We start from the raw sequence: 13,096 nt of genomic DNA, 5'->3' as shown, positions 1-13,096 counted from the left end.
AGGGTCCAGAGAAGAGCAACAAGAATGATTAAAGGTCTTGAGAACATGACCTATGAAGGAAGGCTGAAAGAATTGGGTTTGTTTAGTTTGGAAAAGAGAAGACTGAGAGGGGACATGATAGCAGTTTTCAGGTATCTAAAAGGGTGTCATAAGGAGGAGGGAGAAAACTTGTTCACCTTAGCCTCTAAGGATAGAACAAGAAGCAATGGGCTTAAACTGCAGCAAGGGAGGTCTAGGTTGGACATTAGGAAAAAGTTCCTAACTGTCAGGGTGGTTGAACACTGGAATAAATTAACTAGGGAGGTTGTGGAATCTCCATCTCTGGAGATATTTAAGAGTAGGTTAGATAAATATCTATCATGGATGGTCTAGACAGTATTTAGTCCTGCCATGCGGGCAGGGGACTGGAGTCGATGACCTCTCGAGGTTCCTTCCAGTCCGAGAATCTATGAATCTATGAATCTGTGCCAGCTATGTCATAGCTGTATTTATTAACTAGCATTTCAAGTTCTTCCTGCTTATTCCCCATACTTCGCATATTAATTTATAGACATAAGATACTGATTTGATTTCCTCCCTATGTTCTTTCTGGTCTTTCCCTTATTCCTGCTATAACAGCCCATGCTCCTCACAGACTCCGACCCTTCTTCCAGGTCTCCATGTTTTTGATTTACCTATGGGCTTCTGTCACCTGCCCTCGTAGAACCTAGTTTAAAGCCCTTCTCACTAGGTTAGCCAGTCTGTATCCAAATATGCTCTTCCCCTTCCTGAATAGGTGGATCCCATCTCTATCTCTGTTTATCAGTCCTTCTTCCTGGAACAGCATTCCGTGGTCAAGGAAGCCGAAGCCCTCCTGGTGACACCATCCTCGCAGCCAGGCATTCACCTCCAGGATGCATCTGCCTGTGCCTGGGCCCCTACCCTTGACCAGAAGTATCAAAGAGAACACCACCTGCACCCCCAACTCCTTCAGCCTCCTCCCAGAGCCCTGTAGTCACTGATGATCTGCTCAGGGTTGTACCTCCCAGTATCATTAGTGCCCACATGGATGAGTAGCAGGGGGTAGTAGTCAGAGGGCCGGATGATCCTCGACAATCCCTCCATAATGTCTTGGATACGGGCCCTAGCAGGCAGCATACCTCCTGGGATGCCATGTCAGGGTGACAGATAGGTGCCTCCATCCTCCTCAGAAGAGAGTCACCAACCACCACTACCCTACGTTTCCTCCTGGGAGTGGTGGTTGCGATCCTCCCAGCCTTGGGGGTACATGGCTTCTCCTTCTCCGCCTTTGGGGGTGATTCCTCATGGATTGTTACCAGGGCAGCATAACAGTCCTTCATCATTATGGTGAGTGGGTTGGGAGAAGGGATGGAGCACTGCCTGCTGCCAGAAGTAACCAGCAGCCAGTGTCCTCCTTGTGACAGAGCCATGTCCTCCTCCCCCAGTGGTGTGACAGCAGTCCTCTGTAGCTGGATAGCTTCCTCAGCCTTGGAGGTCTCCATATGAATACTCACAATGAATTCCTCATGGGCATGGATGCTCCTCAGCCTAGTCGCCTCCTCCTGTAGCTCTCCCACCTGCTTCCTGAGAGATTCCACCAGCAGGCACCTCTCACGCTGGATGGTCCCCCCAGCCTGACTCTCAGAGTGGGAAATGCAGGCCACAGAATCTGGGTAGAGGCATCCATGGCTAGGTTCTCGGTCTCAATACAGGTTCAGGTGGAGGAGATAGGAGCAGCATTGGCACAGGCGAGGTGGCACTTCCTAACCATTATATTACAACTCCCTTTCAAACTCCCCTGTTCTCTAGCTCCCCTTGGTCGCTCAGCTTCTGGCTTTTAAGCCTTCTCTCCTAGGTCAGCCTTACCCCCTCGTTAATCACACAGGGGAGAGTGATCACAAGGCTGATTGAGGCTGATCAAGGATGATCCAGGGAACAAAGGCTCAAACAGTCCCCAGACCCACAATCCCAACTGACCCACTACCAATGGTGAAGGCACCCAGATGCTATAATATATAGCATATATAATGGGGCCAAATTAAACACACTGGATAGATTTTGCAAAAAGAACAGGAGTACTTGTGGCACCTTAGAGACTAACATACTCCTGTTCTTTTTGCAGATACAGGCTAACATGGCTGCTACTCTGAAACCTGGATAGATTTTGTTCTCCAAGTTGCTCCCATATATTTTGGAGGAGATGCACATGACGTGCTCTCTGTCTCTCAAGGATACTTGACTTATGTTCTTTGTTGTTTTCCTAAATCTAAACCAAAATCCAACTTAGACTGCAAGCCAGCGGTAACTCTTTGCTTATGGAATGGTGGTTTGGAGGGTGGCTGCTGATGCTGGCAGTTGAAATTCTGATCCTCTCTTAGGATGTGAAGTACATTGCCATCAGTGGGTTCTTATTCCTCCGCTTCTTCGCTCCTGCCATCTTGACACCAAAGCTGTTCAACCTCCGCGACCAGCATGCCGACACCCGGACCAGCCGCACACTTTTGCTACTGGCCAAGGTACCCAGCAGGGTGGAAGGGTGGGGGAGGAAGGGGGAACCTCCTGCTTTGTGCTGAGTTTTCATGCTGTTTGACTGTGAGGCATTGCTGTAACATGTCAGAGTGCCTCGGATAGCACTCTCTCTTAGTGGAGAAATCCACAGAGGGCAAAATAAGCCCAAATCTTGTGGGCAGGGTTCTCAGCTGGTGTGAATCAGCACTGGTTTCAGTGGAGCTATGCCGATTTGGAAGATCTGGCCAAGATGTCCCTTGAATCAAGTTGTGACTTGGTTCCAGCCTCTACGTACCCTCGTGGAGAGAAGATTCCTGGATCCTTCATGGATTCTAAAGGGTTCTTTAATGTAGCAGAGAAAGGAGCAAGAATCAATAGCTGGAAGCTAAAGCCAACTTCACATTAGAAATTAGGCACCAATGTTTAACAGTGAGGGCAATTAACCATTGGAACAAACTGCCAAGAGAAGTGGTGGATCCTCCATCTCTGGCTGTCTTCGAATGCAGCCTCGCTGCCTCTCTGGCAGTTGCTTTAGCCAAACCCCCTGTACTGGGTGAAATGTAAAGGCCTGTGATCTACAAGAGGGTAGACTCAATCCGATGGTCCCTTCTGACCCTAAATTCCATGACTCCCTTAAAAGAGGAACTCCTTGTGTCATACGAGCCATCATACCTGACACCGCCATATATAACCAGCCATCCAGCTGCAGATAAAGGCCTGGTCCAGCGCCCGTTCAGAACAAAGGAACGGCTGGGGTGGCCATTGGATTAGGCCACCAGAGCAGTTATCCAAATTGGGGGGGGGGGGCAGAATGAGCCCTGCCTGGGTGCATGGGCAGAGAGGGTTTGCTGCAGCTGGCGTATTTCTTAGCATTCTGCAGATGCTTGTTCTGCAGGGAGCCCTGGCCTGCTGGGTCTGTACTGGGGCCTGTACCCAGAAGGCTGACAGCTGGTCGCACTCACTGATCAGCGCACCTGTGGGGAAGGTGCAGCGATTAGATGTGGTGGTGATTTCTTGGTGGAAAGTGTTTTACATCTTTTGGGGCAGACCCTCAGCCGGTGTAAATTGGTGTCGCTCCACTGAACTCACTGGAGTGGTGCTGCGCTGGGCCAGCCAAGGAGCTGACCCATTGTTTTTAATCACTGCATCGAGGTGGAAGAAAGAAGTGCTGTGTTTGGGAGGCCCAGGCCCCACTGCAATCTGGAGCTGCCCCACCCTGTGGGCTGGAGAAACCCCAGCGCTTGTCCCGGTGTTGTAAGGTCCAGTTGGGTTGACCCTGGAGCTGAGCCGCCAACATGGACAGTGGGCTGAGTGAGCTCACGTGCACTTAAATCACCTGCCCTCCGTGAGGCCTCTCAGTAAGGACCCCCTGCCCCCAGGCCAGCTCCCTCTTACACACAGTCAAATCCACTCTGGGCTCGGCTGTGGTTGGCAGTTTGGCTGCGCCAGTGCCACTGCATGCAGGTGGCTCTTCCCCAGAGTAGGGGCTGGCACCCCCTCGTGCTGGATTGTGGCAGGGTGAGAGGTGGGGCAGGGGATGCTATCCAAGGCCAGACAGGACTTTTGTCTCATCCAGGCCATATTACTTCCCCGCCATAACCCCAGATAGATCTTTTAAACAACATCCAACCCTGATCTAAAAATTGCAAGTGATGGAGAATCCACCCAACCCTCGATAAATTTTTCCCATGGTCAGTTACCCCAAGGAGTGGGAGTGAATGTTCCAGAGAATGAAGGAAGGTGGCAGCGGGGACAGGGCTGCCTAGAGGATTCAGGGGGCCTGGGGTCTTCGGTGGCGGGGGTCCTTCTGCTCCAGGTCTTCGGGGCACTTCGGCCGTGGGTCCCGGAGTGAGTGAAGGACCCGCCGCCGAATTGCCGCCGAAGACCCGGAGTGGAAGAACCCCTTGCTGCCGAATTGCCGCCGAAAACTCTCGTGGGGGCCCCTGAAAACTCTCGTGGGGACCTGGGGCAAATTGCCCCACTTGCCCCCCCCCCCTCTGGGCGGCCCTGAGCGGGGGTGGGGGAGATGTAGGGAGGGATGAGGGGGGAGGGTGATGTGAGGGGAAGGAGAGAGGAGAAGAAAAGAAGTGGGGGAGTAGGAGAACATAAGAGTGGCCAGACTGGATCAGACCAAAGGTCCATCTAGCCCAGTATCCTGTATTCTGACAGTAGTCAATGCCAGGTGCCCCAGCTTCTGGCAAACAGAGGCTAGGGACGCCTATCCTATCTCCTAGAACTGGAAGGGACCTTGAAAGGTCATCGAGTCCAGCCCCCCGCCTTCGCTAGCAGGACCAAGTACTGATTTTGCCCCAGATCCCTAAGTGGCCCCCTCAAGGATTGAACTCACAACCCTGGGTTTAGCAGGCCAATGCTCAAACCACTGAGCTATCCCTCCCCCCATCCTGGCTAATAGCAATTGATGGACCTATCCTCCATGAATTTATCTAGTTCTTTTTTGAACCCTGTTATATAGTCTTGGCCTTCACAATATCCTCTGACAAAGAGTTCCACAGACTGACTATGCGTTGTATGAAGAAATACTTCCTTTTGTTTGTTTAAACCTGCTGCCTATTCATTTCATTTGGTGACCCCTAGTTCTTGAGTTATGAGAAGGAGTAAATAACACTTCCTTATTTACTTTCTCCACACAAGTCATGATTTTATAGACCTCTATCATATCCCCCCTGGTCGTCTCTTTTCCAGTCTGAAAAGTCCCAGTCTTATTAATCTCTCCTCATATGGAAACTGTTCCATACCCCTAATCATTTTTGTTGCCCTTTTCTGAACCTTTTCCAATTCCAATATATCTTTTTTGCGATGGGGTGACCACATCTGCATGCAGTATTCAAGAAGTGGACATACCATCGATTTATATAGATGCCATATGATATTTTCTGTCTTATTATCTATCCCTTTCTTAATGATGCCCAACATTCTGTTTGCTTTTTTGACTGCTGCTGCACATTGAGTGGATGTTTTCAGAGAACTATCCACAATGACTCCTAGATCTCTTTCTTGAGTGATAACAGCTAATTTAGACCCCATCATTTTATATGTACAGTTGGGATTATGCTTTCCAATGTGCATTACTTTGCATTTATCAACATTGGATTTCATCTGCCATGTTGTTGCCCAGTCACCCAGTTTTGAGAGAACCTTTTGTAGCTCTTCGCAGTCTGCCTGGGACTTAACTATCTTGAGAAGTTTTGGATCATCTGCAAATTTTGCCACCTCACTATTTACCCCCTTTTCCAGATCATTTATGAATATGTCAAATAGGACTGATCCTAGTACAGACCCCTGGGGGACACCACTATTTACCTCTCTCCATTCTGAAAACTGATAATTTATTCCGACCCTTTGTTTCCTATCTAAAAATCTAAGTACATTATATCTACTGGATTCCCCTTGTCCACATGCTTGTTGACCCCCTCAAAGAATTCTAGTAGATTGGTGAGGCATGATTTCCCTTTACAAAAACCATGTTGGCTCTTCCCCAACAACTTATGTTCATCTGACAATTTTGTTCTTTACTATAGTTTCAACGAGTTTGCTTGGTACTGAAGTCAGGCTTACCGGCCTGTAATTGCCGGGATCACCTCTGGAGCCCTTTTTAAAAATTGGCATCACATTAGCTATCCTCCAGTCATCTGGTACAGAAGCTGGTTTAAATGATAGGTTAGTAGTTCTACAATTTCACATCTGAGTTCCTTCAGAACTCTTGGGTGAATACTGTCTGGTCCTGGTGACTTATTACTGTTTAGTTTATTAATTTGTTCCAAAACCTCCTCTAATGACACCTCAATCTGGGACAGTTCCTCAGATTTGTCACCTAAAAAGAATGGCTCAGGTTTGGGAATCTCCCTCCCTCCCTCAGCTGTGAAGACCAATGCAAAGAATTCATTTAGTTTCTCCGCAATGGCCTTATCACCCTTGAGTCCTCCTTTAGCATCTCGGTCGTCCAGTGGCCTCACCGGTTGTTTAGCAGGCTTCCTGCTTCTGACGTACTTAAAAAGTTTTTTGCTATAAATTTTGAGTCTTTGGCTAGCTGTTCTTCACATTCTTTTTTGACCTTCCTAATGATATTTTTACACTTCATTTGCCAGTGTTTATGCTCCTTTCTATTTTCCTCCTAGGATTTAACTTCCACTTTTTAAAGGACGCCTTTTTGCCTCTCACTGCTTCTTTTACTTTGTTGTTTTGCCACGGTGGCACATTTTTGGTTCTCTTACTATGTTGTTTAATTTGGGGGATACATTTAAGTTGAGCCTCTATTATGGTGTCTTTAAAAAGTTTCCATGCAGCTTGCAGGGATTTCATTTTTGGTGCTGTACCTTTTAATTTCTGTTTAACCAACTTCCTCATTTTTGTGTAGTTCCCCTTTCTGAAATTAAATGCTACAGTGTTGGGCTGCTGTGGTGTTTTCCCCACCACAGGGATGTTAAATTTAATTATATTATGGTCACTATTACAAAGTGGTCCAGCTATATTCACCTCTTGGACCAGATCCTGTGCTCCACTTAGGACTAAATCAAGAATTGTTTGTCCTCTTGTGGGTTCCAGGACTGGCTGCTCCAAGAAGCAGTCATTTAAGGTGTCAAGAAACTTTATCTCTGCATCCCGTCCTGAGGTGACACGTACCCAGTCAATATGGGGATAACTGAAATCCCCCATTATTCTTGAGATTTTTATTTTAATAGCCTCTCTAATCTCCCTGAGCATTTCACAGTCACTATCACCATCCTGGCCAGGTGGTCGGTAATATATCCCTACTGCTGTATTCTTATTATTAGAGCATGGAATTACTATCCATAGAGATTCTATGGGACAGTTTGGTTCATTTAAGATTTTTACTTCATTTGATTCTACGCTTTCTTTCACAGATAGTGCCCCTCCCACACCAGCACGACCTGTTCTATCCTTCCGATACATTTTGTACCCTGGTATTACTGAGTCCCATTGATTATCCTCATTCCACCAAGTTTCTGTGATGTCTGTTATATCAATATCCTCATTTAATACAAGGCACTCAAGTTCAGCCATCTTATTATTTAGACTTCTAGCATTGGTATATAAGCACTTTAAAAACTTGTCACTTTTTAGCTGTCTGCCATTACATGATGTAATTGAATGGGACTTCTTTTCATTTGACTGTTTCTCATCAGATCCTAGCTCTCTCTCTCTCTCCCACCTCCAAGCTGCCCAGACCCTCCCTGCGTCCCATCCAAAACCTCCCCTACTCCCCTTTCCTTTTGCTCTGCTGGGGGTCTGAGAGGAGGCAGGGAGAGGGGGGTGAACATCTCCCCAAATTTTCCACCTCAAGACAATGCATGCCAGTTCTTGCTGCTAGTCTGTACTACTCAGAGCCAGTGCCAGGCAGGCAGGTCCCTGTCCCAAGGGCAATATACAGGCAAAGGGAAGGCAGCATAGATGGCATCTGATCATCTCCATTCCAGTAGCCACTGGCCTGGTTTTCCCTGGGATGCTCGTGGCCTGGGATGGTACTGACCCTGTCCAGCAAAGGGTCCAAAGCCCTGGTGGGGCTTGAGCCAGGCTGGAGAGACGTCCTGCAGATCCCGTGGCTGCACTGTGACCCCCCTCGCTGCTCCTCTCCCTGGCAGGCAGTGCAGAGCATTGGCAACCTCGGCCTGCAGCTGGGACATGGCAAGGAGCAGTGGATGGCTCCGCTGCACCCCTTCATCCTTCCCAGCATCACCCGCGTCAAGGATTTCCTGGACAAGCTCATCGACGTGGACAGCGAGAGTGGTGAGTCCCTGAAGCGCTGGGCTCAGGGCCGCCCCCTTTCCTGCCCTGGGCTTGCTGCAAGTATTGATGCTGCCGGGTGCGGAGAAGGCGGCGCTCAGCACAAGGGGGCTCCGGCCCGGGTGGTGCCTCTGGGTGCCACCAGCGGGCAAAGGGAGAGGGATGTGGGGCCCACGCCAACCCGTCTCAGGCAGCGGGGAAGTCACGCCACAGAGCAGTGGCCTCAGCTCCCCGAAGCCGCATCGCGACCGCAGCTGGGCAGTCGGGTGCCGGCAGCACCTTTGGGAGCAGACAGGGCGTCCCTCCCATCCCCCAGCCAGAGCCACCAAAGTTGTTAGACTCCTTCTTCCATGGAATCTGTAGGACCCTAAATCCCTTGGTGGAGCTGGCCCCTGAATTCCGAATCCTCTGTCCAATCAGTTTGCAAGCTAAGCTGTGCGTCTGTCGCCATTGGTCAGGTCAGGCACATGGCGGTGTTTCTGCTCTCTGACTGGACAACCATGGAAACGTTTCTTTGCCTCGAAGCTCGGTCAGTCGAGCGTTTGCTGGAAGCGGGTGCAATGGGGCTGGAGCACAGTCACTGCACTAGCAGGGCAAAGAGGCAACCATCTCTCGCGTGTGACTGGCAGGATGTCACGGCAAGATACGTCAAACTGACACCCAGCTGATCGTCTGGCCCCTCACATCCCTCAGTCCTGCCCGGCTCTGCGCCAAACCTTGGAAGGGTTCAGGGCGTCCTAGGCGGTGTCTCCAGCCCACACTCAGCTCCAGCACCATTGCCCCTTTGGTGTCCCATCCCTGCGCTTCAGTGCGGGAGAGACAGCCCCCATCTCCAGCCAGAGGGAAGGGGAGGTGGTCTGGGCCCCCGGGCGAGGTGTGGGAGTGGGCTGTTTCTTGCAATGTGTCCAGTGCAGCCATGGCTGGGATCTGCTCCCCCAGCTCAGGGCGCTGACTCGATCCCATATGACAGCTGCAGAATGTAGCCGTCAAAGCGGGTGAGTCTGCCGGGCTCGCTCAGGCGTGGGCAGGGGAATAGCAGAGCTGTGGTGACTGTCAGGGTGTGCAGGGGGCTGCCCCAGAGGAGGTAGGGCAGGGAGCCCTGCTAGCTGCTGTCCAGGCTCTGGAGGGGGACGAGCGTATGCAGGGCTCTGGATTGGGACGATCCCTCTCTCAGATCCCACAGCTGTGCAGGAGCCCAGGCCCTTGCTGTCTTCTTGCCGCGCAGCCCTGGCCTGTGACCTGGAGGAGCCGCTGGTCTGTCCTGGAGCCAGAGTGCTGGCACTCTCCCACCCTTGGGAAGGGGGATTCCATCTCCATGCTGCCCCACGCAGGGCCCTCGGTCCTCGCCCTCCCTGGGGCAACCACCGCTTCCTGCCCCTTGCCCCCCCCTGCCTTGCCCCTAGGAAGGGGGGAACTGAGTTTCCACCCAGGCCCTGCCACGCAAACCTATGCTGTCAGCGGCAAAAGGCTTGGGCCGAGCAGCGCCAAGCACCTGGGGTGGATGTCAGTGGGAGTGGCCGGGTACTCAGCACTCCTCAGGATGGAGCCCGGAGTGTGCAGCCCTTGGTGGTGTTTCTCACCAGTTCCCTGCTCGTTTGGTATTTAAAGGGGATTCAAATCAGCAGTTGTTGCCAGACAGTGAGGAAGGTGATGGCTAGAAATCATCTGCTCTCTCCATGTTCCCTGCCCCCCCAGTGCAGGGTCTGGGGTCCCCAGGGCCATGGGGGGGTTAGGGAGCATCCTCCAGGATTGGTGGGCACAGCTTGTCTCTCAGACTGAGCATGGCGTGGGGGGCAGGGCGGGGGCTAGAAGGAGAACGCTGTGAGGGACTGATCCAGGATTAAATGAGCATGGAGGCTGGATTCTCTGCCCGTCCCCGGAGGGGGGGACCCTTAGGTACCAGGAGACCAGCTGCTTCCTCTTGAGATCAACTGAGTTACCACGGCCTCACATGCCACCCCAGCCATGCAACTCCCAGTCATCTGGGGCCCTGTCCGTGCTACGAACAGCTCCTGTGTCGTGGGCCCCGGACACAACGCGATAGCGCCGGGCATGGGGAGGGCATGGGCTGATCTTGCAGCGGGCGCTGGTACCTGCGCACTCTACAGCACCCCACCTTTACAAGGTGTAACTCGGTTAATTTAGGCACCTCCACACTTTCCCAGCTCCTAGGGCTCCAGGCCACCCTTACCCAGTTCCTAGGGCTCGGGGTGTAATCTTCTGCGGGTTTGCGGGGCCTTTTACCAGTGAAAGAGCCTTACGCAGTAATATCCTTAACCGCTATTAACAGTTATCTAAGCAGAACATACACGCTAAGCATACAGTGCTCACCACTCCCCATAATCAGATGGACTTTTCCTAGTGGCCAGCCAGGATCAGGTCCTCCAGAGACTCCAGCTTCTGCACGATGTAGTTGGCAGGGTGTTGAGGTCTGGCAGCTCTGATCGTGGGCTGTGCCCTGGAGCCTCAAGAAATTCCTTTTGGACCCCAGTTATTATAGTGAAACTTGAGTCCTGCTTAGCTCTACTGTCACCAGCCGTTGTAAACGAAAGTCCTGCAAACCAGCATTTTTCACCCAGCCCAGCCCATTACCAAACCACTCTTTACCCAACCACCCCCACCACCTGAGCTTATTTAAATCTTGCAAAATTAATGCTGCAACAGGCAGAAACAATCAAAGAACCTGACAGATAAACAATAGAGAAGCAGGGACCATGAAGGCAAAACAATGGAAGTATAGATTTCACAATCACAGCTGTTAGGCGATTCCTTGCCAGACAGAATGCTGTCAAACAACGTTCTCCCTAAACGGCTTACGATCTGTTTCTTTCTCTGGTGATGCTGGGCACTATTGGGGCGGGAGCCTCCTTAACAGCCCAATATTACATTGTTTTGATGCAATTTAGATGGAATGTGAGGATGAGACTTTCTGCTTCTTAGCTCATGGCTGCTGCTCTCCTAATGTGGCTGGCCTCAGCCCGGACAGGACAGGACCCAAGTGTCCTAGCCAGGTTCCAAAGCCCAGCCCAGCGGCAGAGTCCCTGTGGCACAGCTAAGCACAGCTCAGTCCCAGCTCTGCACCAAGGCCAGCTGACAGTCTAACCATGCCGGGCGCTCGTGGGCTGGCCATGGCCTGGCTGGTGCAGAACAGGGAGTTGTGCAGGACCAGGGGTGAGCACAGTGGGCAGGCGTTGTGGGCAGGGAGGACGTTAAAGGACCAGAGCCAGCCCATTCTCCATCCCGTACAGCACACCTGGGCCCTCAGCCCAAACCCACAGTCAGGGGAACGACTCCCTGGACTTTGAGTCAGGCCATTAGAGGAGCAGCCCATGTCCAGTCTCTCTCACAAGAGTCAGACTGCAGCTCTGAGTCCCGTGAGCTCTCGCCAGCTCTGCCACTGCCCCTCAATCCCAGCCTCGCCCCTGCTGTCCTGGCACACCCAGCTCACCCTGGTGTCAATAGGTGCCCCACAGGTCCCAGTCAGTGCCAGATCTGCCTTTGCTCCTTTCCATTCAGCAGCTTCCCCTTCTGACTGGGCCAGGCTGGACCCTTTCCTTAGGGCTTCTGCAGAGGCTCCGTTGTGCCCTTGTAGCCCTGCGGGGGCAGGTTAGGCTGAGACTGGAAGCGCCCCACACTGATCTGACGCCCGGAGCACTGCCTGGGTTGGAAAAGCTTGGCCAGCTCCTGTGTTTGTGCCCCCCAGACTTGCTGGGCCCGTTTGGAAGCAGAGCAGCTGAAATCCCCTGCGATTGACTCCCAGGAGAGCCAGCCCGGGCAAGGGGTGCGATGGGCACCGCTCTCCCTGCCCCGATTACTAATTAAAATGCAGAGCTTTGGGGAGAGTTCTGTGTAGAGGGCTGGGATCTGCAGGAAAATGGCGCCCCCTTCTGGGGAACACTGTGTATGCTTCGGCCATTGGAGAATGGGCCATTCCTGCCATTGAGCCTGGCTCTGGGAGGCCCGGGGACAAGTGTGGATCTGAGTGACCAAACTGCCCTGAACGATTCCTGTGTGTGCCTCAGGTCTCAGCAGCCCCTCCTGCAAGGGCAGCCCGTACCCCAGCTCCACGGCTACTGCGCGCCAGGCCCGCTGTGATTGGGGTCAATGACTGACTGCAGAAATCGCCGCTCTCTTGGTTGGGGGCTGGGGGTGCCGCCCCCTGGGAGGGGGTGGGCTGGGGGGCAGCCCCTCTCCCTGTGCTTGGCCAGGGCTCGCTCTCCTCTGGGCTGGGCAGAGAATCCAGCCTCCCCACTCATTTAGCCTGGGTCTGCCCAGAGGGAGCCCGGCATTGACTGTGGGTCATCGCCCTGGCCTGGGGTGGGGAGGTGATGCAGACCCTGGCTTCCCCAGCATGTAGGTACCAGAGCACACGTCTCCCCGGGTCCAGGGGGGTCGTTGTCAGGCAAAACCTGGCCTGGTGCAGGTGCTGGCGTTTCACCAGGCAGATGGACGGGGTAACCCCAATCTCTTCTCCACACAGCGGGCAAGGCCCAGCCCCGGACGCTCTTCCACCCCTCGGTCACCATCAAGGAGGGCTACCTGCACAAGCGCAAGGCCGAGGGGCTCCACCTGCTCCCACGCTTCACCTTCAAGAAACGCTACTTCTGGCTGAGCAGTGAGACCCTCTCCTACTCCAAGTCCCCAGAGTGGCAGGTGTGTGTCCCCCCAGTGCCCTCAAGAACGGAGACCTGGGCGCTGCCACTCGCCAGGGCCAAGCTCAGGGACGGGAGGGTCATGCTAGCGGGAGGCAGGCAGAGCATGGACTGGGTCTCTGCTGTGGAGCTCTGCCGGCGCCCCTCAATCCCAGTCTGACCCCCCCCCCCGC

General features: G+C 52.8%; 1 protein-coding gene across 1 annotated transcript in view; it reads left to right on the top strand.

Moving 5' to 3' along the window:
* RASAL1 (RAS protein activator like 1) overlaps positions 1–13,096 on the top strand; it is a 111,075-nt gene that overhangs the window by 92,683 nt on the left and 5,296 nt on the right. The window contains exons 12-14 of the mRNA XM_029913838.1: positions 2,379–2,516; positions 8,130–8,274; positions 12,752–12,930. Of these exons, the coding sequence (XP_029769698.1) occupies positions 2,379–2,516; positions 8,130–8,274; positions 12,752–12,930 (462 nt within the window). The remainder of the gene's footprint in view (positions 1–2,378; positions 2,517–8,129; positions 8,275–12,751; positions 12,931–13,096) is intronic.

The sequence above is a fragment of the Terrapene carolina genome, unplaced genomic scaffold (assembly GCF_002925995.2).
Source record: "Terrapene carolina triunguis isolate 2854851 unplaced genomic scaffold, T_m_triunguis-2.0 Scaffold951, whole genome shotgun sequence".
In the NCBI taxonomy this organism is placed as follows: Eukaryota; Metazoa; Chordata; order Testudines; family Emydidae; genus Terrapene; species Terrapene triunguis.
This window is presented reverse-complemented; position numbering and strand designations above follow the sequence as displayed.